Here is a 26,672-nt window from a genome sequence, read left to right as displayed (position 1 = left end):
ATGGCGGCGACCGCCCCGGGCCCGGCTCCGGTCCCGGTCCTTTGCCGCTCGGTGCATTGGTTCCGCCGCGGGCTGCGTCTCCACGACAATCCGGCGCTGCAGGAAGCGCTACGTGACGCCGCGTCCCTGCGTTGCATCTATATCCTGGACCCTTGGTTCGCTGCCTCCTCCGCCGTGGGTATCAACCGCTGGCGGTGAGTGGGCTGAGGAGGCGCCGGACCCACAAGGCCGCGGGTGGGCCCGAGGGGGAGCGGGCAGGCTTCGGGACGCGCCAGGTGTGGGCAGGAGCGACGGGACTGGCGGTGGGGAGGGCTCCTCAGCTTTTAGGTGCAGTGGCTGGGCCGTGTCGGTCAGGCCGCCGCGGCAGCGGGAACAGCACACGCTGCCTTGTCCGGCCCCATCCACGTATTGCTCATCCCGGTCCTCTCCGTGCAGGAGAGAGGTTGCCTTCCCCGGTTGGCCTCGCCACGGTTTTCACGGCCGTGTTGCCTGACTGTGTGGGAGGGTGCCTTCAACTTTATGTAATGTCATTAGACTTTCTCCTTCCAAGCTGGCTGAGTGCATGAGAGCAGCAACGGATGGGCGCTTCGCTTTAGGAACACGTTTTCCTGAATTCAGAGACAAGTGCAAAGCACCCTCAGAGCTGCGTGACCGCACCACACCTTCCCTCTGCCCCTCGGCTGCCAAGTGTGCAGCTGCTGAGTGTGCGTAGGCATGTGCACACGCCTGCCTTCTTCCCATCCCCCAAATTTTTATGGAAATACACTTTGGCTGCTGCTAGAAAGGTAGAGATGAAGCTGTTTGGGTTTTTCCCCTCTTTACAAATGGGAAAATGTATGGGGTGAGTCGTGTCTGTGCAGAGAGCGAGACCTTATGTACTGGTAGCCAGTAACATTACATAATGCTATTCTGTCAGGTCTCAGCTGCCTAAACGTTTGGAAACCCAATCCAGATAGGGATTCTTCTTTGCAAGACTCCCCTGCATACAAGTGAAGCAGATCTCCCCCTGCCCTCACACTACCCCATCAAGGGGGTTCTGGACAGGACGGCCACCTAGCTAAAAATGCTTTAAATGCTCTTTGAAATGTCACATGGCTGTATGTGTAAGGTTAGGGAAACTGTAGTTGTAGCTGATTGCCTCTGCTGTGCACCTTAGCTTCATCTTAGAGGAACTGGATAGCATGGGTGATTTCTAAGCGTTTCTAGAACCCACGTCAGAGGATGGCTTAAACATTGTAAATGTGCAGAAATGACCACAATGTAGATGTTCAAATTACAAAAAGTTGTGGATTCTGTTACTGCTTAATATCCTAGGAGCCTGAAGAGATCTTTCTGTAGACCAGGCTTTCTACAGGCAGCAGCAGACAGAAATGCCTTTCATGTGCTGCTGTCATTGCTAACTGTCCTCACTTGGAAGAACGAAAGCAGTGCCCCCAAAAGATTAATTCCTGATCCATTTAATCCTTGTTTGTTTTCTCCAACATTGCAGAGGGAGGGATGCAGGTAATGGTTTTATTTATGTTGTAGTCGTGGAATATATGAGCAGGTGAAGTTTTTAAAAATAATGTTTTCTTGGAGGGGTGTAGCTACTGCAGATGTCAGAAACCAGCACCACTGGCTGTTAGGCAAAAATGTATTAGCAAGTTACTTATGTTTACCAGAGCTCCATTGGTTCCCACTGGGAAGCTTGGCTTTGGTTTGCTATTTTTTTTAATGCAGTTACTTGTGTTCAGAGTTCTGTGCTCCAAAAGCAAATGATTGTGTTTTACCTAGCTCCCAGAAATTTATCATGTTGAAAATCCCTTATTATTTAACTGCACAACATGTGTGAGACATACAGGACTAACCCTTGTTTAATTTTTAGAACGCCTTGGAAAGTTGGTATTCCTATTTAATAGATGGAAAGTGGGCTGGGGGTAAGGGAGTGGTTTGTTTACGTTACCCGGACCTGGTTCTGGGTCTTCAGTACTGTGATACTGGGCCCTTCTTTCCATGAACACCGAGTCCCCTTCTCCCTCAGGAAGTGCAGACTGAGCTTGTTCTGTCTCAAAGCTTGCAGTTCACATTATGGGCAATGCAGCTGAGGAGAGAGGAAGTACCCAGTTTGCAGGGCAATTGTAGCTTGACTTTCCTATTAGCTGTGTGCGGTCTCAAGGGAGCTGATGCAGATACTCATGTCTTGCAGGTCACGCTGCAGAGTGGGCGTGTAGGAATGAGGGAGAGGTAGGGGTTGGCAGGCTCACTTACAAAGGATTGTGAGTTTTCCAGCAGTGCCACGTGCTGTCACGGAGATTAAAGTTTTAAAGCTGGTGTCTTTTGCAGAGTTAGGCAAAACAAAGTGAAGTTACCATGTAGATGGGGTGATGTGTGGCTATGAAAGCAAAGATGAGATGATTGATGTTTTATAGCATAGTGGGGGATCAGTAAGACACACCATTAAATGCAAAAAGGATTTAAATGTTTTTTTTACAGTTTTGGGGTGGGAGGGAATAGATTAATGTCTTGGCATGTGCTTATCTTTGCATCTTCATGGTGGAAGATAAACTGCACTTCTGTTTGCAGCTATTCTAAGTACAGACAATTCTTGCCTTTGGAGATCTTGGTGCTCAGTCTGATGTTACAGATGAGCTAGGATTGTACATTTCGCTGCTGTAACATTGCCTATTTGTAGCCAGAACTGTAAAACTTGCATAATTCTTGTAGTAATTCATTACTTTCCTTGGACTGGTGTATTGACGTCTTTCTATTTCATATGCAAAATCCCTCCTGCCCCAGAACCCATGAAAGAATATACTGTAGTGAATAACATGATTTATTCTTTTCTCCATGTTGTAATGTGGAGAAAGCAGCTGGCAGGGGGTTGCAGCTAGCTCTGAGAGAGAACATGGGAAGGGGGTTGCAGGAAGAAGATGATCCTGGAAACCTCTTGCATCTGGACAAGCAGAACATGCATATGAATGTGTGGGAGCTGGCTGGTGCTGCAATCTCACAGCAGCTGGTAGACAGACCAGGGATGAATACGAATTCTTGTTTTCTGTTTCTTGTCTTAACTTTCAGTTTGATTTGGCGATGCAGATTTGCTGGAGTTCTATGCAAATTCTCCTCATTTGTCTTTTAGCTGTAGCTGGACTGACTGACACTAACTGCTGTTGTTTCCTCTCTGCAGATTTCTGCTCCAGTCTCTGGAAGATCTGGACAACAGTTTAAGGAAACTCAACTCTCGCTTGTTTGTTGTGCGAGGGCAGCCAACAGATGTCTTCCCAAGACTCTTTAAAGTAAGAGGATAAAGTAATTTTCTGGAGCATAGTGAAGAAGAACTGATGTCCTGGTGCTATCCTTGTTTTCACTCACTAATGGTCTGCTAGTTGTTGGAGATCCCCTCGGCTTCTCTTTAACTAATTCTTCACTGTAACAAACTCTTTTCTTTAACTACAGCTAACTTTAACTACTATCCATAAGGGCCAGCTTGGGAGCTAGATACACTCTTGAATGCAGACTTGCAAAGAAATTTAGCAGTAGGGTGTAACCTAGTACCAGGGTGCTTTGGATGGTGGTCTTCGCCTTTGTTTCTGTAAGTCAGGTCTGACAGGGTTGCAGTGTAACATGCTGCCTCCTCTCTGTTGAGAGCTTCTTCCCTATTGGCCATTTTCTTCCTACAGCTTTTACTCAGGAAGACTGCTATGTCCATACACCTTTACAGACAATTTAAAAAGCATATTGATCTCTGTGAATTACAAATAGGGCTTTGTGTTAAAATTTCAAAATTCAGAAGCTTTTATGTTAGCTGACCTTCCTTTTCTTCTTCTGTTCAAGGCTGCACTTCAGTCAGTTCAGCAGCAGAATACAGCTTGGGTCCAAGCTTCCTGCTGATGATTTAGGACAGCGGAATATGCAGTGACCTTGGTGGTCGATGATGGATTAGTGGGATACATTTCTGAAGTGCTATGTCAGTGCTGCAGATCATGAGAGAGACAGGGCTGGCAAGAGCATCTCCTTGAATATCAAGGTTCTTCAAGCAGCATCATTCTTCTATGTCCTGCTCTAAGATTGTATTTTTGAAGCTTTTTGATAGTGTCTTTGCTAGAGTGACAAAGCTAAAGGAAAAAACCACAGTTCGCAGTAGTCTTAAGAGTTGCGTTTGTCATGTGACTGTACCTTACATATGGTTGACAGAACTAGTGTCCCCAGAGCCTGCTATAGACCACCTGCTGAGATGGAGAGGTAAACTTCAGTCTATACCCTCCTGCTGTAAATGGTTCTGATGTGTATTTTCTGGAGGAGGGCAGTACTGGGGAAGGGGATCAGACTATGCAGGTTAGAATGGGCACTGATTTATTTTGGCTTCTGCATCTTAACACATGACACAAACTATGTGCCACTTCTGGCCTTTTCAGAGTCTGGGTTATTTTTATCTTTTGATCTGCAAATAAGTTCTGGCTAGTAGTAGTACATGGCCTCCTTATTTTAGTTCAAGGTATTCAAAGGATAATTAAAACTTTGTTGGAGAAAAATGCCCACTTTGGTCAAAGAACAAAGAGTAGTTGGCAGAGTCTGAGGTTTGAGAGATAGTTGTGGAATCAGCCAGACCTGCTTTTTGTTGCAGTCTGTTTTGCCTGGATGGGTGAGTTGATGGGTATCTTAGATGTGCTGTAACAGAGCTGAAAAGAAGGGGTGGGGGTGGGGGGTGTATGCTATTATATGGTAAATGTATGGCTTTCATGGGAATTCAGGCCTCTCCAGAGCTGCTGCACTGAACAGTGAATTAGCAGCAGCTCATGCCTTGCTGTCAGCCGCTGTGGGGAGGAGAGTTATGTCACATGTGGTAAGGCAACACTTAGACCTAATATAATTTCTGCTCTTGCTGCCAGTAGCTGACCTATGTTGTTGATAACAGTCACTGCAAAGGCACTATTATGCATGGATATCATGAGGAGAAGTGTATTTGTTAGCTCTGTGTTAACCTTTGCAGAGGTTTTTTGTCTCGCTTCCTCTGAACAAACATCTGTAATTTTACCTCTTCTATCAGAGAAAATTGTGTCTTTTGTTCACTGAAGTTTGCTCACAGTACCTTTGGTGTGGGGTTTTTTTTTTCCTCCCTACAGTTTTTTTTTTGCTATAGGCTAGATACTAAGAGACAAGTCAGTCATGACTTTTCTTTGTTTATCTGCAGCAATTTACTGTCATACAGTTTACTGTTTTCTCAATGATTGTGCTCTGCTTCCTGTGTGCTACTGTAGCACAGAGTGGTGGGCTTCTCAAAACCGCAGGAAGTACCTGAATTTGAAGTTTTGTATTCTTACCTAAAATCTGTTAGCCTTAAATGGGTTTTTTTATTCCATTCCTTTCTTTCAAGGCAGTAATGTGTGTTTCTTCAAGACCAAAGCCATCTTTTTCAAGCCTTCCAGCTGACACTGTCTTTCCTATAAAAGAAAGAAAAATTTAAAATGAAGCTGTTGAATCACATAGGAGCAGGGCAGGGCCTGCAACATGTCTGTTTGACCCCTGCTCTGAGTTATGGATGCTGTCTTGTTCTTATTTTGAAAAAGGAGGGGGGGACCTCTCTGAGATGTACATTCAGTGGTGCACAACTGTTTTAGTTCTGTGTCCTTCCTAATACTAATTTTAGACTTCAATCTGAAAAGTTTAGAAAAGAAGGGGGCTTGTACAGTTTTTTGCTTCTGAATTCCCTTCCCCATCTTTGGCATTATTTTTTAATGGTCTTTAGTGAACTAATCAAATCTGTTCTTCGTGCTTTGTTTCTGGTGCCGAGGTGGAAAAGACTGTCCTGTGTATACAGAGGTGACTTAGACTGTCTCACTTTCAGAATGTGGTTCGCATCTTAGTTGTGTGAGGGTTTTTTTAAGCATCTATAGATTTCTGGCTGTGTTTGACTAAAGTGTTTGTTAAACAAATCTGTGGGCTGCTGTTCTGCTTGATGGATGTCTCGGGAGGGTCGCTGTGGAAACCATTAAACCTCTTCTCATAGGATTCATTTTCTGATGAAAACTAGGCCATAGTCAAAGCAAACTGTGCTCTGGAAAAGCCTGGAAGAGGCTGAATGCTATTTCATAAGGCCTATTCCGTGTAATCTGTGAGGGATCTATTAAAGGTGTGAAGATACAGAATAAGTGCATGGCACAAATAGTGTGAAATAACTCCCCAAAGGCAGGACTTTAATTTAAAACTGAATTGCAGTATAATACTCTACTGTGCTGACCAGAAAGGTTCACGCAGTTGCTATCCTTTGTTCTGCATTTCCCACTACCCTGTTTTTTGCTCTTTGGGTTGGACATTGGTCCTCTATTATGTGATGGTTTTAAAGAGACATTGGAAAAAATTTAGAGTATTGGGTTTACTTAATGATAGTTTCCACATAAAAATATGGGGGTTTGAGCAGAACTTGTATTGAAAGAGTTCTCCAAAAATGCTTTCTCTGGAAATGCTGGAACAGGATGGTAGGGTTACTTTTGGGCAGCACGTGCAACAAAACAAGGTGTGTTAGGCTTGGGGACTGAGCTGTAACCTAATGTCGTGGTTTAGCACCAGCCAGCAACTAAGCACCATGCAGCCGCTTGCTCACTCCCGCTGCCCCGGTGGGATGGGGGAGAGAATTGGAGGAGTAAGAATGAGAAACACTCCTGGGTTGAGATAAGAACAGTTTAATAACTGAAATAATGTAAAATAGTAATAATAACATTATTATTATTGTTGTTGTTGTTGTTGTTGTTGTTGTTTTGTTGTTGTTGTTGTTGTTATTATTATTATTATTATATACAAAGCAAGTGATGCACAATGCAATTGCTCACCACCCGCTGACCAATACCCAGACAGTTCCCAAGCAGCAATCGCTCCCCCTGGCCAACTCCCCCCAGCTTATATACTGAGCATGACATCATATGGTATGGAATAGCCCTTTGGTCAGTTTGGATCAACTATGCTGGCTGTGCCCCCTCCCAGTTTTCTTGTGCACCTGGCAGAGCATGGGAAGCTGAAAAGTCCTTGACTAGCATAAGCCGTACTTAGCAATAACTAAAACATCAGTGTGTTATCATTATTCTCCTACTAAATCCAAAACACAGCACTATGCCTGCTACTAGGAAGAAAATTAACTCTATCCCAGCCGAAACCAGGACACCTAAGAATGTTAATAGAGAACTCAAACCTCCTCTTACATGTTTTAAACCTGACATATAGGAATTTGCATAGCTGATGCGGTGTTTGCTAGAGCTGATAAAATTGTTGATTCTTTGGTTATCTTGACTCCAGACTGCTGTTCCTCACAGGAACTGCCTCTAAGCTTCTAGGACTTAACACTGGCCAGGAATTCTGATATCCTTGTTCATAAGTGTGCTGGTTAGAAAGAGTCTTCTGTTTGACAGCTGTGTGTATTGTGTTTCTTGCAGGAATGGGGAGTCACTCGTCTCACCTTCGAATATGACTCGGAGCCGTTTGGTAAGGAAAGAGATGCAGCTATCGTCAAACTGGCCAAGGAGGCTGGTGTGGAGGTGGTGATAGAGAACTCTCACACCCTCTATGACCTGGACAGGTACGGGGAGAGCAAGGGCAGAGGTGCTGGGCTGGGATTGTCGCGTCTGGGAAGACTTCAGTCTCCTCCATCATGTTGATCGCTATACGTTGATCGCTGTCATCCTGTGTGAGCCTAGAAGGTGTCAACAGGATTACTCTGCACACTCACGCTTTTGATTAGAGCACGTCAAAGTGCTGACAGTGACGTGAATGTACCGAAAGGTGTTGCCTCAAGCTTATTAAACTGTACTTCGCAGTCATTTCAGTTGCTCAGCTGTGTCCTATTGATTGCTCTCCTTGAGCATGTCCTCACTGCGTGGACTGCTTTTTTTGCTTCCTTGTAATAAAGAAGTTGAGCTGTTGTCTCAAACAGGTTATGAAGGCAGGGTTTTTAACTGATGGATGTGCCAGGACAGCTGGAAGAAGTAGAACAAGGTAGATTGGCGCAAACTTACTTTATTCTAAAACCTGAATGCCTTGTCTTTGTGGTGTGTTTGCTGTGTGCTTGCCTTTATGTTGAGTTTTATATACTTACTTATATATATAATCTCCATATATATATGATCTCCTTAAACAATGGAGATAGTCTTTCAGCTAAGACTCTAAGGTATGTTTGACTTCAACCATGTTTCAGTACTGTTCTTCCAGGTTGCTTGCTTTTTTTTTTTGCTTGTTTTTTCCTTTTTTGGATGACTCATGCTAGTAATGCTGAATGTAAATTTCCTCCTATAAATCTTTAACGTCCATAATTTCCTATGGGAAGGAGCTCTGCAGTAGCACATGCTGTGTGGAGACGTTTGTCTTTGGAGTGAGGGGGATTCTTCTTGAACCTGTCTTGTGAGCAGACACTGCTTTCTGATTTTTACATTAGAAGAGACTATGAATCCTTATTACATCCTCAGCCCTTCAATGTCAATGCCCCTCACATCCTTCTTCATGTCATCTTTGTCTTTTCCAAGGTGGAGAGTCCTAGTTTACTTCAGTTTTCAGATGGAATCTGTTCCATATCTCTTCTAAGTTTTGTCACCTTTCTTTATACCTCTGGGTATTTCTAGAGATGGAGAGCAATGGTGAAAACTGTAGCTAGTGTTAAAAATGTAGGAGCAACTTGGATTTGCATAGTGCTATAATGTTTCCTGTCTTCCCCTAATAGTCGCTAGCATTCTTTTTGCTTTTTCTGAGTGCTGCTAAACGCTAAACTGATGTCTCAGGACTTCCTTCCAGAATGGTCATAGCTATTTGAGAGGCTGCTACTATATGTCAGTTTAAGATTGCATAGCCATGCATGTGGAGAAACAACATGACCAACACTGCATTTCATCTGATATTTTTGTCAGCTGGTCATGTGGTATATAGGGAAATTTTTAAGTTGCCTTTCATTTTTAGCTATCCCAGATAGCTTCTTGCGTCAGTAAACTATCATCATGCTATTTTTTGTCCCTTCCCAGATAATTTATGAATAATGTTGAGCAGCACAAGCCCTAGCTCAGCTCTGTGTAGGATTTCTCCTCCTGCTGGAAAAATGGATTCCTACTCTATCCTATATCCAAAGAATTTTCTGTCTGCAGGGACCTTTTCCTTTATCCCAGTTTATCTTGGTTTCTTTAAAAATTTTCAGTGAGGGATCCAGTCAGATGTTTTCTGAAAATCCAGGTAGAGTATATCAACTGAATCTCCCTTGCCCCAGGCTCAAATGTCACTAATAGATTTTGAGGCACAACTTCCCTTTACTAAGGCCAAATTAACCCTCCAGCATATTGCATATACCCATGCATTCACTGATTCCATTAGTATTTTCTACCCATCTGCCTAATGCACATATCAGACTTTCTATTCTGTCATCCCTCTGATGCCCTTGAAATGCTTTTTAAATCTGGAGTCATATTTCCTTCTTTTTTCCTCATAGTATTCAGACAGCTTTAAGGCAAGTTTTACATACAGCAGCAGCTATTAGTTTGGGTATTTCTTGATGTCCTTTACAGCTCCTGGGTGAATGCTTGCTGGTCCTGGCAAGCTGTTGTGGTTCAAGCATAGCTTTGTTTTGTGACGCTTCTTCCTGACCTCCCAGTCTGTGACATCTCCTGATACATTTCCTTAAAGAGATTCAGACTGGCAGCCTCCCTGAATACCTCCATAGTGAATACACGTGCAAAACTAAATGCGTGTTTTTTTTCTGTGGTCTTACAGTCTCTGCTCATTTTATGACTTGATCACCTCTTGGCTTTATAAATATCCTGGAGTGTCTGTAAAGGATTTTGTTGGGGGGTGGATTTTCCCATGTTTATTCTTTTTTTAAAAAGGTTTCTCAAACTTTCATTTGGGTTGGGAGGTGCAAGGAGGCTGGTTTTGTGGCTTTTAATTTAACCTACCACTTTGTTTTTTTCTGTCTTTATTTGACCATTTTTCTGAAGGATTTTGCCTTCTATTATCTCTGATTATGCTATTCTTTAATTGTTTTGACTTTTGTGATCTTTCTGAAATGTTTTTTGATGGTTTGTGTGTTTGTTGAATTTTTTTCCCCCAACATCATCTTCAAATCATCTGTGTTGCCTTTCAGTGCTTTACGTCTCAGCTTGTTCTTCTTGCTTAGCACACTTCCTTATTTTTATGCATTTCTCTTCTTGAAATAAAAGCCGTTATGATATTATTGCTCCTGGAAGGATGTTAAATTGATGCATGCCAAAGTCATGGTTAGAGCAGGCAAGTGATAACTAACATTTTCAGCTATACCTTAGTGCTGCCTAAGACCAAATCATGAATTCCCTTTCCTTGTGGGTTCCTGATTAATTGTTCCATGGAGCAGTCATTTATGGCAACTAGAAAATTGTTTTTTGGCAGGGAGCGGGGTGTGACAGCTACCCAGTCTGTGTGGAGGCAGTTGAAGCCTCCAGTTACTCTGACATTTCCTGGTTCTTGGCATCTCTGAGATTTCTCAGCAGGTGGTAATACAGTTCTAATATTGTATTTCTCCTGGAAGCCTCTCTCAGAGTATATCACCCTCCAGTTGTGTTACCCAGTCTTTTAACTCATGGTATGTGTTGTCCCTCTGCTCAGTCTACTGTTTTTCCTGCATAATTAGTAACCTGGTGGTAGTGTCCTACTTCTCATCTTTCTTTAATCAAGTTCCCAACAAGATTGTCAGGCTTGGTTTTTGAACAATTTAGACTAAACTTTCACTTCTACATAAATGATTCCAGCAGTCCTTCTCTTGTCCCCTGCAGCATATTCCCAGTACCACCACCACCAGCTCTTTTTAAACATTTACAAAGAGCCTGTTCAGTTAGCTTGTGAATTTGACCAGTTCTACCCAGTAGGAAGATTACAGCATGCTCCTTGTTGGCACTGCCAGCATAGCTGTGTGATTATCAGAGCATCTTTCCCCTCCTCTCCCTCAAAACAAGGAGAGGGCTATAGAAATCAGCATCAGTGCTGGAAAATATTCCTAAGAAAATCTAGGAATTCCCAGTCAAGATGAGCAATATTGAGATTGTGGAAGTCAGACAGAAAAGATAATCTCTTGGGTATCAGCTTAGCCTGCTCAAAACCTTTACTTGACAATTATTATGTCTGACAACTTCCAGCTGACAAGTTGTTTTGTCCCTTCTCTGGATCTGCCTGTTTTCTTCTTAAGATCTAAATCCTCTTGTAGTCTGCTTGCTGATGGTCAGCATTGTGGTTTCTGTAATCCTGGGCAGGCCTGGGTTATTCAGGGGGAGTGGTTTAGGTCAGAAAAGAGCACTGTGAGATTGTATGTTTGTAGCATGCATCAGGAGCAGCTTTTCCTCAAATACTCTAGCCTAAGGCTGAAATGATAGTTAAATGTGCTTTAATAGGAGCACGTACTAATTTACAGGAACCAAGCACTGGGGGGGCATGCATACCTTGGTGGTTCTGCAGTTCATAGTTATGCTGTGCCAAAAAAGTGGTTTATTTCCATCTAAGAAGGTTAAGTCAAACTTCTGCCTGCCAGATCTTGTTATCCTTGTCTGTCTTGCATGGTGCTCTGGTGTCAGGTGTTTTCCCCCTGCGCTGATACTTAGCCTGTCATCAAGTCATTTCTTCATCTTTCATATGCTCGTGTGTGTGATTCTGCGGCAGTTGAATTGTTCCTCTTTTGTCCAACATCCGTTGTGTGGAATATATGTTGGTTATCTCTCCATCTCCTTGAATCTGTAGAAATACCCGTTGTCTGATGTACGCGTAGCCCTACACGAGCTCTCTGGAGCGAGGATTTAGATCAGAGCGATTGCATAAGCTGACTAAATAGTCTGTGTGAATTGGTAGTGGGGTGCATTGTCGAGCAGCCTGCTTGCCGAGTGCTGGCAGCCAGCTTATCCTCGTGCAAGGAAGCAGAGGGGAGCACATTCAGTCCCTTGCCAGAACCAGGCCCTGTCATTTGCAAGCAAACTGAGGTGCCGGGTTTTTTAGGCCAGCAGTTTTCCCTAGCCCGGTAGCCGTCCTGCTGGGACGCTGCTGTGGAGGTGTGAGTCAGAAGCTGACACTTGTGGGGGTGTGTGCTCTAAAGTCTGCAGACACTCTGCTGTCACAGGTGACTGACTGTAGGATACCTTAAAAGCCTAGCAGCACCGGAACTCTGGTCAGGTTTTGGTTGCCTGCTTTCTTGAGGTAAAGTGTGACTGTGTGACTGACAGTCAAAAAGACCCTCGTAACTTCTGGCATCCGGGTACTACTGTCAGGTAGCGCTGGGCAGTGTATTGCTAATCTGGTAGCACAGCCATTTTTGTGTGTGTTCACTAACACCAGAAAGATTAGGTTTTGTATGATGAATGCAGTGATTCTGCTCTTCTCTGTTCTGCTTCAAGACAACTATAAGAATAACTGTCATGTGTAGTCTTGAGGGTTGTGCCGGCAGAGACAGATGAAATGGGAGTACTAAATCCTGGGGAGGGTCCTCCCTTTTTCTGTCATTGCGGAAAGTCCTGTGAGATTGTACTGCCTGGGTTAGGGAGACAGTAGGAGGAAGGAAAGGACTCCTGCTTGGGGGGCTTGCTGTACAAATCTTTGTACAGAAGGCTGAACAGTACTACAATACCCAGTACGTATTGTATAATATCTCATATTGTACAATACCTAATATTTGATAACTTCTTTTCATGGCAGTATTGTGAAAGGTTCAAATTTTGTTGCATAATGCCAGTGTCAGGTGCTGTGAAATGTGCAGACTGTCCTAGTCCTCTCTCTTTAAGATTTGTGTCCCAGATCCAATAACTGTCTATTTAGGAGCTGTAGTAGGTAACTTCACTCCTATTCGCATTCTCGAGGATGTCAAAGACAGACACTGCATCCACCTGCGAGCCACAGCGATTTGCTCGAAGTAGCCGTCTGTTTACAAAAGTCTTAGCTGTGGATCTGGGTCGTGGTATAATAGTGTGGATCTCAGACCGAGCTGCAGCCTTAGCAGATCTGTGGAAGAGGACTGAAAAATGAGGCAGTGTTAAAGAATTGGCTTCCCCGCCCCCATCCCAAGCACCTCAGGGCAAACACCGTGCAGCTTTGTCACGTTTTTGCTTCCAAGCGCTGAATTACTCTGGAAACAAGAGAGCCTCTCTAGCGTGCTGTAACTGGGAATGCCTCGCTTCTCTTCCAGCGGCGGTGCTGATTTTCTGGGGATCTCTGTGAACCGATGGGCTTGTTTGGGGGCCCGGGTGCTCAGAGCGAGCCGCAGAGAAGATTGTGGTGGGCAGTATTCATGAGAGTTCATGATCTGTTACTATCTCTGGGGTGGTACACAGAGACAGCCGGCCAAAAAGTGCGTGCGTGATTGCAGAGGAGATGCTCTCTGGTATGAAGGTACGGGACAGAATATGCTGCCTGTAAGGCTCCCCCCAATACGCTTGCTCGGAGGGGTGGCAGAGAGTGCTGTGCCCACACTGGGGTCCTGTTTGTAGCCTCGCACTCCAAATGTACGGTGCTTTGCGCTCTGTGCACGTCCTGATTGCCCTCCCGTCCTCTTCATTAGTCTCTTTTTCTCCCAGTGTTTACAACTCAGAAGCAGAAAAACGGGAGGACGCTGCAGGAGGCTTCATTTTTAGCCTTTGCAGCTGTGCTGCCCGTTTCCAGGGCTCCCCGTCCCTGGGCCGGCAGCCCGGGGCCGGCAGCCCGGGCGGCGGCGGCGGGAGGTGCGGCGCGGGGCCGGCTCGGCACGGCGGGGAGGCCGGGTCACCGCGGAGCACACGTGAGGACGGGCTCGGGGCCGGGGCAGGCCCCGGCCGGCCGGCATGTCGCTCCTCCTCGCTACACGTGCGGCTTCGGGGGGAAGGGAAGGCACATGGCGTCCGCAGAAAGGCTCGGCTTTAAGCCCAGCCCCTTGCATAAGCTGTTGACTGTAATGGGTGGAGAAGGCTGCTCTGCTGCAGCTCTTGTGTGAGCTGTGGGGTTGGCTGCCTCAACTTTATGTAATGCTGGCGATCCCTGTGCTGTCTGCTTTGCTGTTAACTCCTTCCTCTCCCTGCAGGAGAGGGGGTTAAAAATGGCATCTTTCACCCTGGGGAAGCTTACCTTGCCCGCAGGGCTTCTCAAAGCTCTCTGTCCCAGGAAAAAAAAAGACTGCATGGCCCTAGCAGGCTGTGGATGCTTACTAAAGCAGAGGACAGGGAACTGTGGCTGTCTTTTCCATAGCCTGATCTGACACAGGTGAATAGCATGAGACAGGTCTACTTGTGACCTTATGGCGTGGGGGAGGATGGCGATTTCTCTAATCACAGGGAGAGAGGAATGACGCAAACTGGGATTTGTTTCATCTGAGATAGGTGGAAGAAGGGTCACTAACAGGCTGGGACTTTTTGTGTCAGACAGGGAGGAAGTAAGGTCAGAATCAGGTTAGGATATCACAAGGTGTCAGGGTAACAGATGCGGGCCTGGGACTTGCCATCCTGGGGCGACAGGCAGTAATCAGATTGAGATTTCATACCGGGGTAAAATGAGGAGCTCTGGGAGAGAGAAGTGATGCTAGGCCTGATTCAGCTGGAGCTGAATTTTTTTCCCATGGCGATGAATTAGTGTGTGGGGTTTTGTTTTCTGGTGTGTTTTGGGGTTTTGTTTGTTTGTTTGTTTTTAATATCCCTTTGAGGGATGCATCAAGTGAAAGGTAGGTCTATAAGGATTTCTGTATCCAAAGTGAAACGCTATCCTGAGCAGTGATAGTGGGATGCAGTTTGGCTGTCATTTCCTTGTGTCTTCTGTGGTAGCGAGGCTGTGTTGTTTCACCTGGCTTATTTTGTCTCCAGAATAATCGAGCTGAATGGCCACAAGCCACCCCTCACCTACAAGCGCTTCCAGGCCATCATTAGCCGTATGGAGCTCCCAAAGAAGCCGGTGAGCACTGTAATGAGCCAGCAGATGGAGACGTGTAAAGTGGACATCCAGGAGAACCATGATGATGTGTATGGGGTCCCATCCCTGGAAGAGCTGGGTACGTGTCGAGAGTGAAGGCAAGGGTTTAACTGCCAGCTGAAATGGGATCTAGTGAAACTGTTTCTGATGGCTGGCATGTGCCCAGGACAACTCCAGGGTTCTCTTCTGACCTGGGCTGCCTCTAGCCATAGAAACAGCCTAATGTTTTCAGCAAGTGCTGGACCTCATGAAAATAGACTGCTGTCCCTTGCACTGCTGTTGAAGCACAGCGTCCCCTCTAGCATTGCTCTGAAACGCTCTGCATCTGTCCTTATGTTCTCTGCTATACTGAGCGTGTAACCACTGTACCAGTATCTCATGTCCTCGCCAGCTGCTTTTCTCCTACTGCCATCTCTGATATGTTGTGTAACAGACTTGAAGAGGTAAACTAACTGTGTACCAGGCTTAGATCATTTCGTTCAGTTATTGCCAAGCAGCACCAATTTGGGAACTTAGCAGGACAAAAGATATTACAGAAACTTCTTTCACTCATCCTGCTATGCCTTAATGGTCCTGTATTTTTCTTGGAGAAGGAGGATGAATAGAGAGCTGAGGCATGAGGAATGCAAGGCCTACATTAGAGAAGTGAATCTAAATGCAAGGGAGAAAGGGTTACTGCAGAATACTGTCTGCATGTGTGTGACTGGAGGCTCCACAGCAACTTTATAGGAGTATCACCTTGTACCTTAAGGCACAGTTTCAGCAGTCATGTAAAAGCAGAGGGCTTCACAACAGGAGCATCCTAAGGGTTGCAGTCCTGGGTGGATCTGCTGCCTTTATTATCTGGCCTGTGACCTTACACTGCTCTGCTTGGTGCCAGGGGAGGCCCCTCTGTCAGCTCAAAGCAGAGCAGGGCAACTGTGTTATTACTTCCCTTTTTGCATCAGGTATCAGCACTAATCCAGTGCCTTCCCCAACACCCACTTTCAGCAGAATAGGAGCCTCACCAGGAGCCGCCAGGCTCTCTAGTGAGCGGCTGGTGTCCGTGGCAAGGTATTTTGTAAGGCAGAACTGTGGAGCAGATGGTCCTTTGCCAGCTGGTCTGGCCTTTGGAGCAGAGCCTTGTGTGTAATGCTGACACACAAGAGAGAGTGCTGGCATACTGAGCGATGGGCAAAGTCCCCAGAAGGCTGCCTGAAGCATTGCAGGGAGAGGCCCTTGTAGTGCAGTGTCATGAGCAGGCTCTCTCCATGTTCCACATGATTTGCCTGCTGTAGAAGGACCAGAGCAGCAAGTAAGCCATGTTAGGCAACTGCAGTATGTAGTGTCTTGCTGTTATTAATGCTTAACCCCATCTATACCCTTTGTCTAGACATGGCTTCAAATCTTACAAAGTTCTTTCCCTCAGGCTTTCCTACAGATGGTCTTGCCCCTGCAGTTTGGCAGGGAGGGGAGACGGAAGCCTTGGCAAGGCTGGATAAACACTTGGAAAGAAAGGTAACCCCTGTTACTTAAGTGGTGATTCCTGCAGGCTGTGCCTCCAAACACATGTTGAGCGTTGGCCATGGCTCTGTTTCCCTGCTCTTCCTAGCAACGGTTGCAGCATTCACCTCTGGAAAGGGTGTTTGGCATTGTCAGAGTACTCCTATGATCTTGGGTTGTGTGTGAAGCAGGGAGCTCCTGGACTTCCTCAGACCCAAAGAAGTAGACCTGTATATTAATTATGCTGCTGTTTGAAGCACATAGGATTCTTTTCCTTGTTTCTACCCCTCAGTTTCCTTTAGAGGTGTGCAAACTTGGAAGCTCTCGTGTAAATTTCTCAGTCCCTCCTGCACACCATCTCGTTTTGTCTTTAGCCGAGGTATTGGTGCAAGTACGTGCTCGTAAAAGAACGCCTTTCCCTTGTACGTCAGCCTGTTAATATGTTGTCTCCCTGGCTGGCATTCCTTGAGCCCCTTGCTGAAATACTCAAATTTTTTCTGTGGGGCATGTGTTTCTGATTATAGTGCACAAGGCAAATAATTTCCGAGTAATGAAAGAAGACCCAGCTGCCAGAGGCATGACTCAATTTTAACCAGTTTGTGTCTTTCTAATGCTGGGTGGCTTGGTGGCAGTTGTAGAGATCAAAGTGTAAATTCTTGTGCTGAAGGGGGAATAAACCGTCAACATAATACTCCACAAAAAGGTCTGAATTTCCCCAATTTTCTTGTTTAGTGTGTGAAATGAGATAGTCGTACCTGGACATAAACAGTTTGTCTTAGCTTGTGTCCCTAGGAGCTCTCAGGGTTATTAGCTTCTGCATGCAAAGCGAATTTAGTCCTTTTCTTGGCCAAAATTGCTAACTGGTTTAAATCCTGGAGCAAAGGTTTTGCATTTCTTGAATGGAGTTTGTGGGTTTGGATTGTCCACTTGAGATCTTTCCTACTGGTGGTTGGAGGTGAATAGAAGAGACACTGCTTGTCAGACCCGAGTGGCCTCACCACCTGCACAGAGGTCTGCCCTTAGCAGTGTGCCACAAATTTGGGGATTTTTTGGCTCATTTCTCCTGACTATGTCTAGGCATGGGTTGCAAATTACGAAAGACCAAGGATGAATGCCAATTCATTGCTGGCCAGCCCTACAGGACTCAGTCCCTACCTGCGTTTTGGCTGCTTGTCCTGCCGCTTGTTCTACTATCGTCTCTGGGAGCTGTATAAGAAGGTAAGACAAAAGGTTCATCTGGGGAGCAGGCTGGTTTTGAGCATAGCATGATGCTGGTTCCCAGACAGTGTGCCAAAAACCACTGCAAAAGTTACTGTTGTCTCACTTGTATTTGACTTTTGGGCTAAGCTTGTTGCTACTACAGCAGAGGCTCTTGGGTGAGGAAAAGTGATTCTCCTGTATATAGTTGAGCAAACCTTAAATCTGCCGGTACCCTGTTCTTCAACCTGGACTCCTGTGTCATGAGCCTTGTAGAGCTTTTTGCTGTTAGCTTTGGGTTGTTCAAGTCTCTTGTCAGTGTACTGAGTGAGCTAAAAGCAGCACTAACTTTACTACCTGGGGTTTCTGGTGAAGGATGATCTGGAACTGAGCTCCTTTATGGCAGTTGTCAGTAACTGACTTGGGAATTGTGTAGAATTGCATGGGTGGCTTACAGCTCAGCTTAACGAAGCCAGTCGTCCCCTGCTTGTGAATACCCTTGTTTCCTCCTCCACAGGTAAAGCGGAACAGCACCCCCCCCCTTTCTCTGTACGGACAGCTTCTGTGGCGGGAGTTTTTCTACACAGCAGCCACAAACAACCCAAAGTTTGATCGGATGGAGGGGAACCCCATTTGCATCCAAATCCCCTGGGACAGGAACCCTGAAGCCTTGGCAAAGTGGGCAGAGGGCAAGACAGGCTTCCCTTGGATCGATGCAATCATGACCCAACTGCGACAGGAAGGGTGGATCCACCATCTGGCCAGGCACGCGGTGGCCTGCTTCCTGACCAGGGGCGACCTCTGGATCAGCTGGGAGTCAGGAGTCAGGGTGAGTCTGGCATTTCCAGAGGCTTGCAGGAGGCCATAAGGAAAACAGTCTCCTGGCACTCACTGCAAGGATGGGCACACAGGTATGGCTTTTGCTTCGCATGTAAAAATTGCGTGGAAGAGAGGATTTGCTAGCGGGCTCTTGGCCTGCCAACGGCCTGGCTTCTTTCTGCATGCTACCATGAGGCTCTGGCAGTATTAAGAGTCTCCAGTAACCATAACTGTTAGTGGGACCCACTGGTAAATCTGGACTGGGGTTTTAGGGTCTTTTTTTTCCTTTTTTTTTTTTTTTTTTCTTTCTTGTAAAAGCTCTCTCAGTCCATCTGTTTTCTTTGCAAGTTCAATGTCACTTTATAACTGGACCTTTTTCCTCATTGTATAATCCATCACCGTGCCGGTCAGGGAACGCTCCATGACTGAGAAATCTGAGTCTAGAGTCTCTCAAGGAAAGAGGTAAAAGACCCTCCTCTTGGGCCATCTGAAGGGACAGACAGCTTGAACCTATCCAGTGTACATACTGCCCTACGCAAAAAGTGGAGGCAGGGGCATCTTGTCACAGAGCTGACAAAGCAGAGCATAGCTGAAAGTGTGTCATAGGGTCAGGTGCTAAAAGCGCGGCGTCTGTGCATGGATGTGAACGAGTTACGGCTGAAAGCTGCCTGCCTCAGTGGCGGTGTGCTCTGGGACCTTCAGAGGGGTTCTTCCTTCTTGCTTCAGTGCTTGTTCTTCTGTGCGGCATCTGCCTGCTTCCCACGGTTGGTGCTTTGCACTTGTTACGCCTCCCAGGTTAGGATCAATACCCAAGATGTGCTGCAACACTAGGTAGTGATTTAGTCTGTAGCTGCATGAGAGATAAGACAGCACTTTATCAGCATGAGCAGACAGTGCCTCCCTATGTGAAAGGATCAGGAAGTGAGATATATTGACCGGCCAGCTGGCTTCAGCCAGCAGATCGCCTCTTTGCTGCTGCTCAGGATACTACGAGCTGTTCTCACAGCTCAGTGCCTACCATTTGAAATAGCACCTTGGGTCCGCCTGCCACAAAGTCCTGCCTGGGGAAGCTCTCACTGCCTTTTCCTCCAATTGCTGCAGGTATTTGACGAACTGTTGCTGGATGCAGATTTCAGTGTAAATGCAGGCAGCTGGATGTGGCTTTCATGCAGTGCGTTCTTCCAGCAGTTCTTCCACTGTTACTGCCCGGTGGGCTTCGGACGTCGCACAGACCCCAGTGGTGACTACGTTAAGTAAGTGATGTGACTGGAGCTTCTTCCTTGCTTGGTCTGTGAGCCTAAGTCATTCAGTAGCTGACAGATGCATAGCGCTTTCTGTGCATTGTGAATCATAGAATCGTTTAGGTTGGAAAAGACCTTTAAGATCATCCAGTCCAACCATTAACCTAACATTACCAAGTCCACCACTAAACCAATTAAGGGTTGCGTAGCAATTTCGTGTTTCCTGGCTTGGTAGCTGGATTATTTTTAATGAAAGTAAAAACTAGGAATCATTAAGGTTGGAAAGGACCTCTAAGGTCATCAGTCCAACCATAACCCAACACCACCATGTCCACTAAACCATGTCCCAAAGTGCCTACCTGTTTTTTGAACACTTCCAGGGATGGTGACTCCACCACCTCTCTGGGCAGCCTGTTCCAATGCTTGACTACCCTTTCCATGAAGAAAGTTTTCCTAATATCCAATCTAAACCTCCCCTGGCGCAGCTTGAGCCCATTTCCTCTTGTTCTATCACTAACTACTTGGGAGAAGAGACTGACCCCCACCTCACTACAACCTCCTTTCAGGTAGTTGTAGAGAGTGATAAGGTCTCCCCTCAGCCTCCTCTTCTCCAGACTAAACAACCCCGGTTCCCTCAGCTGCTCCTCATTAGACTTGTTCTCCAGACCCTTCACCAGCCTTGTTGCCCTTCTCTGGACACACTCCAGCACCTCAATGTCCTACTTTTTTTTTTTTCTTTTTTTTTTTTTTTCTTTTTTTTCTTTTTCCTTTGTTCTTTAATGATCCTTCCGCAGGTTCACCTACAGAAACCTTGTTACAACTTTTACTTCCTCTAGATAGTCAAGTTCGACCGTCTTCTCGACGCTCCGGCAGGGCCGGGGCCAACCCCGCCGGGGCCGATCCGAGGACCTCACTAAACCATCCAATCGGTAGTAGCGATGGGCGGTGTGTACAAAGGGCAGGGACTTAATCAACGCGAGCTTATGACCCGCACTTACTGGGAATTCCTTGTTCATGGGGAAGAATTGCAATCCCCGATCCCCATCACGAATGGGGTTCATTGGGTTATCCGCGCCTGCTGGCGGAGGGTAGGCACAAGCTGAGCCAGTCAGTGTAGCGCACGTGCGGCCCCGGACATCTAAGGGCATCACAGACCTGTTATTGATGCACTTCTAAGTGGTGTTTGTGCATCTTTTTACTTGTGTTGCAGAAGGTATCTGCCCAAACTAAAGGGCTTCCCCTCACGATATATCTACGAACCATGGAATGCCCCAGAGTCTGTGCAGAAGGCAGCCAAGTGCATCATTGGGGTGGACTACCCCAAGCCCATGGTGAACCATGCGGAGACCAGCCGACTGAACATTGAACGCATGAAGCAGATCTACCAGCAGCTGTCACGCTATAGGGGGCTCTGTAAGTACCAACAGTTGCAAAAGATTGTGTCTTTAATAGGAGATAAAATGGTGGGAGGAGGGGTCATGATTTTAAATAGATCGCACTTGTGTCTCTGGCCAGTCCTTGCAAGAGGAAGCAGTGTCTGCCAGAGTTGCTAAACCAGTTTCCAGGGAGAGCTCCACTGAGCTCTTGGACAGCTAAGAGTGGAGTTTGATTAGTTTTGAGAGCTGGTGATGGCACAGCACCATCCATATGCCACCAGTGGTCCAGTCTTCACTTTGGAAAAAAGCCTAGGCAAGAGCATCCTAAATAAATACATTGCTAGATCGCAGTGTCTGTGTGTGGCCAGCACTGGGTGAGCGCAGCTCTGAACTCATCCTGATTTGGAGTATGGATGTGCTCATTGGTGATCACTAAGGTGTTTCCACGTGAAAGGCTTCTCCCACCTCAGGTGTTTTTTTCTTAACTATGGTCCTCTTGCCTTTCTCTAGGTTTACTGGCATCAGTCCCTTCATGTGCGGAAGATCTCAGTGGCCCAGTCGCAGACTCAGTTTCAGGGCAGGGCTGCAGCACCAGTACAGGTGAGTTGGAGCTATTTGTGTGCTTCTGAGATGGTTTCATGTCGACTTAAAGGCTACAGGCAGGAGAGATCAATCCTTTCCTAATAAGAAGAGGGTGTGTAGCTAGGAAAATGTAGATCAACTTCACCTTCCTCTTCCTTTAGGCTTTCTTCAGAAGTCCCTAGTGGGCCTTCATTCCTAAAAGGGCTGAAGAATAGGAGTTCATTGAAGTGAATCTTTTATTGTCTGTATGGGATCATATGCAGCCACTTAAGGGAGAAAGTGCAGATCACTGTAGGGCTAATCAGGTATAATTAAGCTGTCCTCCGTCAAAGGAGGATACTGTTGTGTTTTTTCTGGGGGACTTAATTATTCTGCTTCTAGCAAAGTTTTTTCAAAAGTTTTCAAGGAGGCTGTGGAAATATCTCTCTGTGCTTGTGCACTGCATATTCTTCTTTCTCCCAGCTCCATAGCACGTTAGGCTAGGGTGCATTTGTGAGGAGATCTAAAGGCAGGGGAAACGTCACAGTGACTCTTCTTCCTCTGCAGCAGTGAGGCTGTCGCAAGCAGACCAGGCTTCTCCAAAGCGCAAACATGAGGGAGCAGAAGAGCTGTGCACTGAAGAACTGTACAAACGAGCCAAAGTGACATGTCTCCCCGCTCCAGAGGTCCCTGGCAAGAGTTTATGACTGTGAGTAGTCCCTAGTGTGATCTGGCCTAAACTACCTTGTTCTGGCAGCTAGCAAGGCTCAATCTTTTGCTCCCTGCATTTTAATGAACAGAATGGACTTGCTTGTGGAGGGAGGTGGCTCCTAACTGTAATTCCATAGCCCTGTAATTTGGCAGTGGTCCGCCCTCTGGTTGTTTCGCTTTTGCTTCACAAGCTGTTAACTCGGTTGTCCAGCAGAGAGCAGTACCCTGTTACTAGAACAATCACAGAGCACAGTTGTTCATAGGTTTGCTCTAGTGAGGCTGCTTCTCCTTCCACAGAGTGGGTTTGCAGCCAGGTTTGCCCGCGTGGTGAGGGTATGGCTAGAGGAGGGGAGCAAGCAGGTCCAGTCATCTGCTTGAAATGCTCCAGATCCCAGGAGGGAGGAGCTCGTTGCATGTTCTGCCAGCTTTTCAGTATGAGGGGGAGGTCAAGCCAAATTCTCTCTTTTGCTTTCTCCTACAGCCAGCCACAAGCACCTTGCAAGTGAAGAGTGTGAATGCTGAAGAGGTGACCAGAGGAGGAGGGACTGCTGCCACAGAGGGACTGGAACTTGTGATCCGCAACAGAAAATCTGGGGTCTCATATAAATGTGTAATTCCAGTAGCTGCCACAAAAGGGCACTGCGTTGCTTGTGCTTGGGAATATTTGGCTTTCTGGTCTCCAAAGAGCCAAATAAGTCTCTTCACAGCCATGCCCAAAATCTGCCCACATTTAAGGGGGCAAGAGCCTTCTGTCAACTTGTTCACTCCCAGGTGTATCTTTCTTTTCTGACAATAGCTCAGTGCATGTGACTTGATGCAGTGATGTAGGGAGCAGCATCTGCGCATCTCAGAAGTAGCGAACGTCCTTTCTCATCACTAGTACTAGGCAGTGAGGTGCACTGGTTACTTCAAATTATAGTAGGAGTTGAGAAGGAAGCTGCTACAATGTCAAAAATAGAGTACCCACCCTACAAGAGAACAGGCAAATCTCAGTATTCCATTAGGCTAGACTGATGGGGATGTAAATGCTTTCTGAGTAAATCAAGGTGGTACTCATGTGGGATGGAAACAAAATGAAAGATGACTGTAGCACAAGAACAGAGAGATACAAACCATCTGTACACTTGAAAGGCACTTAAAACTTTCCCTGCAGAAGAATCACTGCTGCAAGGTGAGCCATAGTGTTGTTGCCTGGAACGGGCAGCTTCAGAGCAGTTTGACATCTGGCAGGGGGGCACTCTGAGAGAAGGAGGAATTTTTCAGAGAATAAGATCATGCCTTGATATGAGTAAAGAAGTCTCCCAGAAGCTTGCTGGTCCAAATAATAAGGGAGCTACACCTGGGCCCTGCACTCTACAGCATTTCCTTCCCTGAGTGAGAGCTCTCTAAATAGAGTGACTGGCATCTGGTGCGTAGCCTGTGGAGTGCCTCATGCACATCAGCTCCTTGAAGTGAGTCTTAATCAGGCTCAGTCCGTTGTCCATTCTGTGTGGATGTTTGCTCTTTCCTGTATTGGCGTCTGTGTTTTGAGGTTCTACGCAGTATACTCCTGTACCTTATACCCTGCACACTGCTCCTTCTTGCCATTTGCATTCATACTGGTGCTTTGTAGTCTAGCAGGACAATTTACAGCTTTCCTAGCTCTTAATCATACACTCCTTGGCCTGCTCTTGTTACATGTCATTTCAACGCGGTGCTGGCAGAGCGCCTCTGCTTGCCTTTCCACCTAAAAGGGCAAGGGAGGGTAGTGCTGCAGAAGAGCCTCTCTTTTGGCGATTTTCAAGAGGGATTAGATTGAGTAGCTAATCCTGTGCAATGGGCTGCTGTTGGCACTGTTTTCATTTGCTGTCCAAAACCTTTCATCCCCACCTGGCACAGATAGTGTGGGGCTATATGTGCGCTTACACAACTAACAGTTTGGGGAGCACAGGAGTTGTCTCCCACTCTGACTGGGATAATCAGATTCATTTTTGGGGCCCATGCTTGAACCCAGAGCAATGGGGCTGCGAATAGAAACTGACTCAAATCTATCTGGGAAACCAGGAGTGGTTGAATTGGGTCTGTGAGTTAATTTATTGAATAGCTCAATAACCTTTCCTTCCCACTCATCTCCCTGGGGCATTGACCCTAGATTCCTTTTTCCAAGGGAATCCATTGGGCAGACAGACCAAGTAAACAAGAGTCACTTTTCCTGCCCTTACTGCCTTCTAAACTACTATTCATAGTGGATAACCTGGTAATCAACAGGTTTTGTCTCCTTCAGTCCGACCCAGACCTTATTCCCACTGTCTTGAGGGTAGAAAGGTGTAAAGAAAAAAGAGACACCCCCCCCCCCATCTTCTGCTGCAGAGAGAAGAAAGGGGAAAGACATGCACTTTGTACGCTTAGATTACAAAAATTGTGACTTCTGTCATTTGGAGAGTTTCATGTTTAGACAATGGTCTGTAAATAAGACTTTTTTTTTTATATAAATGTCTTTAACCCTCTCTTTGCTGTCATCCAAATTACTTTGTTCGGTAAGTGGCATTTTTGGGGCTGGATCCATGGGGCTAAGGAGCCAGAGGGAAGAGAGGCAAAATCTCCTGCGTGATCTCTTAGAAGGCTTTGTGGGTGAAGAGGAAGTCACATTTGCAAGGTGATCGGTGCCTGTGATGTGGATGGTGGCACCTGGAAGAGTTTGCGCAGCAGAACTGGGAAGGACACAGAGAAACACAAGGCCAACCAAAGATACAGGAAAAACTGCCTGCAAGAAACCTGTTAAGTAGGCTGAGATTCTTCCATTCTGATACCTTTTCCCGGTTGAAATGATAAAGGTGTGTGAAACTGTGTGACAGAGAAGTAGAGTAGGGGATGATTATTCACCGTTTTCTGTAATGTTTAGGACTGGGCGACTGACTAAACTACAAGATGGCGGACTGAACAAGGCTGCACCTTCCCTAGTTTTTGTAGTAAGCTTTGTTTCAGGAAGGAGCAGAGGATTGCTGGAGGCTGAGATAAAGCATCATGAAATGGATGCCAGTTTGGGGATTTCCATTTCCTGGGATAGTGACTTTTCTGTGTCTCAGGGCTAGGTGGCTATTTCTGACCTAGTAGAGGCACCCCCAAAGCAGGCATGGTGTGAGCTCTTTGCCTGGGGACAGGGAGCAGTTTGGTTTTGATGGTGTGAGAGTAGTGGCTTTCAGGATGTTCCGCTGGGTGGTGTGGAGGCTCCTTTCAACTGAGAGGGTGGGCGCTGGGGCAGAGAAGTGCTGCAGAGCTATGAACGATGTGAACATTGTTCAGCATGGGTCTCCTGTCGGTGATTGAGCCTTTCCTCTGGCAGTTCTTCAGCTAAGTCATGAACTGATACCAAGTACACCATGATTTAGCAGTCTAGTAACTAGCTAGGACACCGTTGGAGTAAAGTTATGCTTGTGCATTATGCCATCGTCCTCACTGCTCCTGTGTAGACGCAGTTACTGGAACCTTTTTTTTATCTTTGGATAATTACAGGAGGTACATTATTTTCTTAGTAACCAGCAAGACACTAGGAATCGAAAGTAGCCAGGAAATTTCTCGTCCAGGTTTGGCAGTGGGGCTGATCTAGAACAGAAGTTGCTAGACCCTTAGCCTCAGTTGGGTATGTTCACGTACCACCAGTCCAAACACCAGCTAAGTGATTATTACAAACAATCCAGCAAAGCCAAGACAGAATTTTGAACCATTTTGCATATATAAGCATTTAAAATTCAGAGCCTAATTTGTTTGGCAGGTTTGAAACGCAAAAGGCAGTTTTTGAAGATGCAAATTAGCGTGTTTCAAAGAGGCGCTGGAGATACAAGAGCATGTGTAGTCTACAGGGAGGGCAACGTGTACAGTGCGTTGGTTAGCTGAGTGAGGATGCGGTCAAGGTTCATGCTATTGCTGAGTTCTCTTGTCTCCAGCAATGACCTTGTGGGCTTGAGGAAGTAACACTTCAATGCTTGAAGTGGCTCGTACATGACAAAAACCTTTTGAAAATAGCAGCCTGTGCCTTAGAAGATGAAGAGCCAGGATGACAGCAAGCTCAGTCCAGCTTTCTCTACCCAGAGTGTAATAATGTAAATTAAACCCGGAGAGGTCGGGTTTGAGGCTCCTCCTCTCTGCTGACCAGAACATCTGTTCTCCCTGTCAAAGGAATGATGGTGATGTGGCTAAGGGTGGAAACTGGCTAACCTTGGATTTCTAGCAGAGAGTGATTGCCTGCTCCACGTGCTGGTGGTTGGGGAAATTCACTTCCCCCATGTCTTTTCTGTCTGCACAAAGAAGGAGCCGGAGTGGCTTCAGGCAGGGCTGGCTGAAAGGTTTTGAAAGTAGAAAACGCACCTGGTTGTGCAGGATGGGAGCCAGAGCTGTGGCCATTGGGGCAGAGGGGAAACTGGAGCAG

The 26,672-nt window shown here is 46.3% G+C and overlaps 1 protein-coding gene across 1 annotated transcript; it reads left to right on the top strand.

Annotated features, from left to right (window-relative positions):
- CRY2 (cryptochrome circadian regulator 2) lies at window positions 1–22,898 on the top strand. Its single transcript, XM_075711768.1, has 12 exons — window positions 1–194; window positions 3,167–3,275; window positions 7,404–7,546; window positions 14,775–14,959; window positions 16,289–16,377; window positions 17,440–17,580; window positions 18,077–18,388; window positions 19,480–19,631; window positions 20,830–21,032; window positions 21,506–21,595; window positions 22,124–22,265; window positions 22,749–22,898. Exons 1-11 carry the CDS (start codon window positions 1–3, stop codon window positions 22,261–22,263), a joined length of 1,758 nt encoding a protein of 585 aa, XP_075567883.1. The 3' UTR covers window positions 22,264–22,265; window positions 22,749–22,898.
- The last annotated feature ends 3,774 nt before the right edge of the window (window positions 22,899–26,672 follow it).

The sequence above is a fragment of the Pelecanus crispus genome, chromosome 6 (genome assembly GCF_030463565.1).
Source record: "Pelecanus crispus isolate bPelCri1 chromosome 6, bPelCri1.pri, whole genome shotgun sequence".
NCBI classification, from domain to species: Eukaryota; Metazoa; Chordata; class Aves; order Pelecaniformes; family Pelecanidae; genus Pelecanus; species Pelecanus crispus.
The sequence above is the reverse complement of the archived record's forward strand: the minus strand, read 5'-3'. Positions and strand labels throughout refer to the sequence as shown.

Coding starts and splice junctions, on each gene's coding strand:
- CRY2 (XM_075711768.1), top strand. CDS start 1: ATGGCGGCGACCGCCCCGGGCCCGGCTCCGGTCCCGGTCCTTTGCCGC. Junction 16,378..17,439: donor ATAAACACTTGGAAAGAAAG/GTAACCCCTGTT, acceptor GACTATGTCTAG/GCATGGGTTGCAAATTACGA. Junction 19,632..20,829: donor CCCAGTGGTGACTACGTTAA/GTAAGTGATGTG, acceptor CTTGTGTTGCAG/AAGGTATCTGCCCAAACTAA.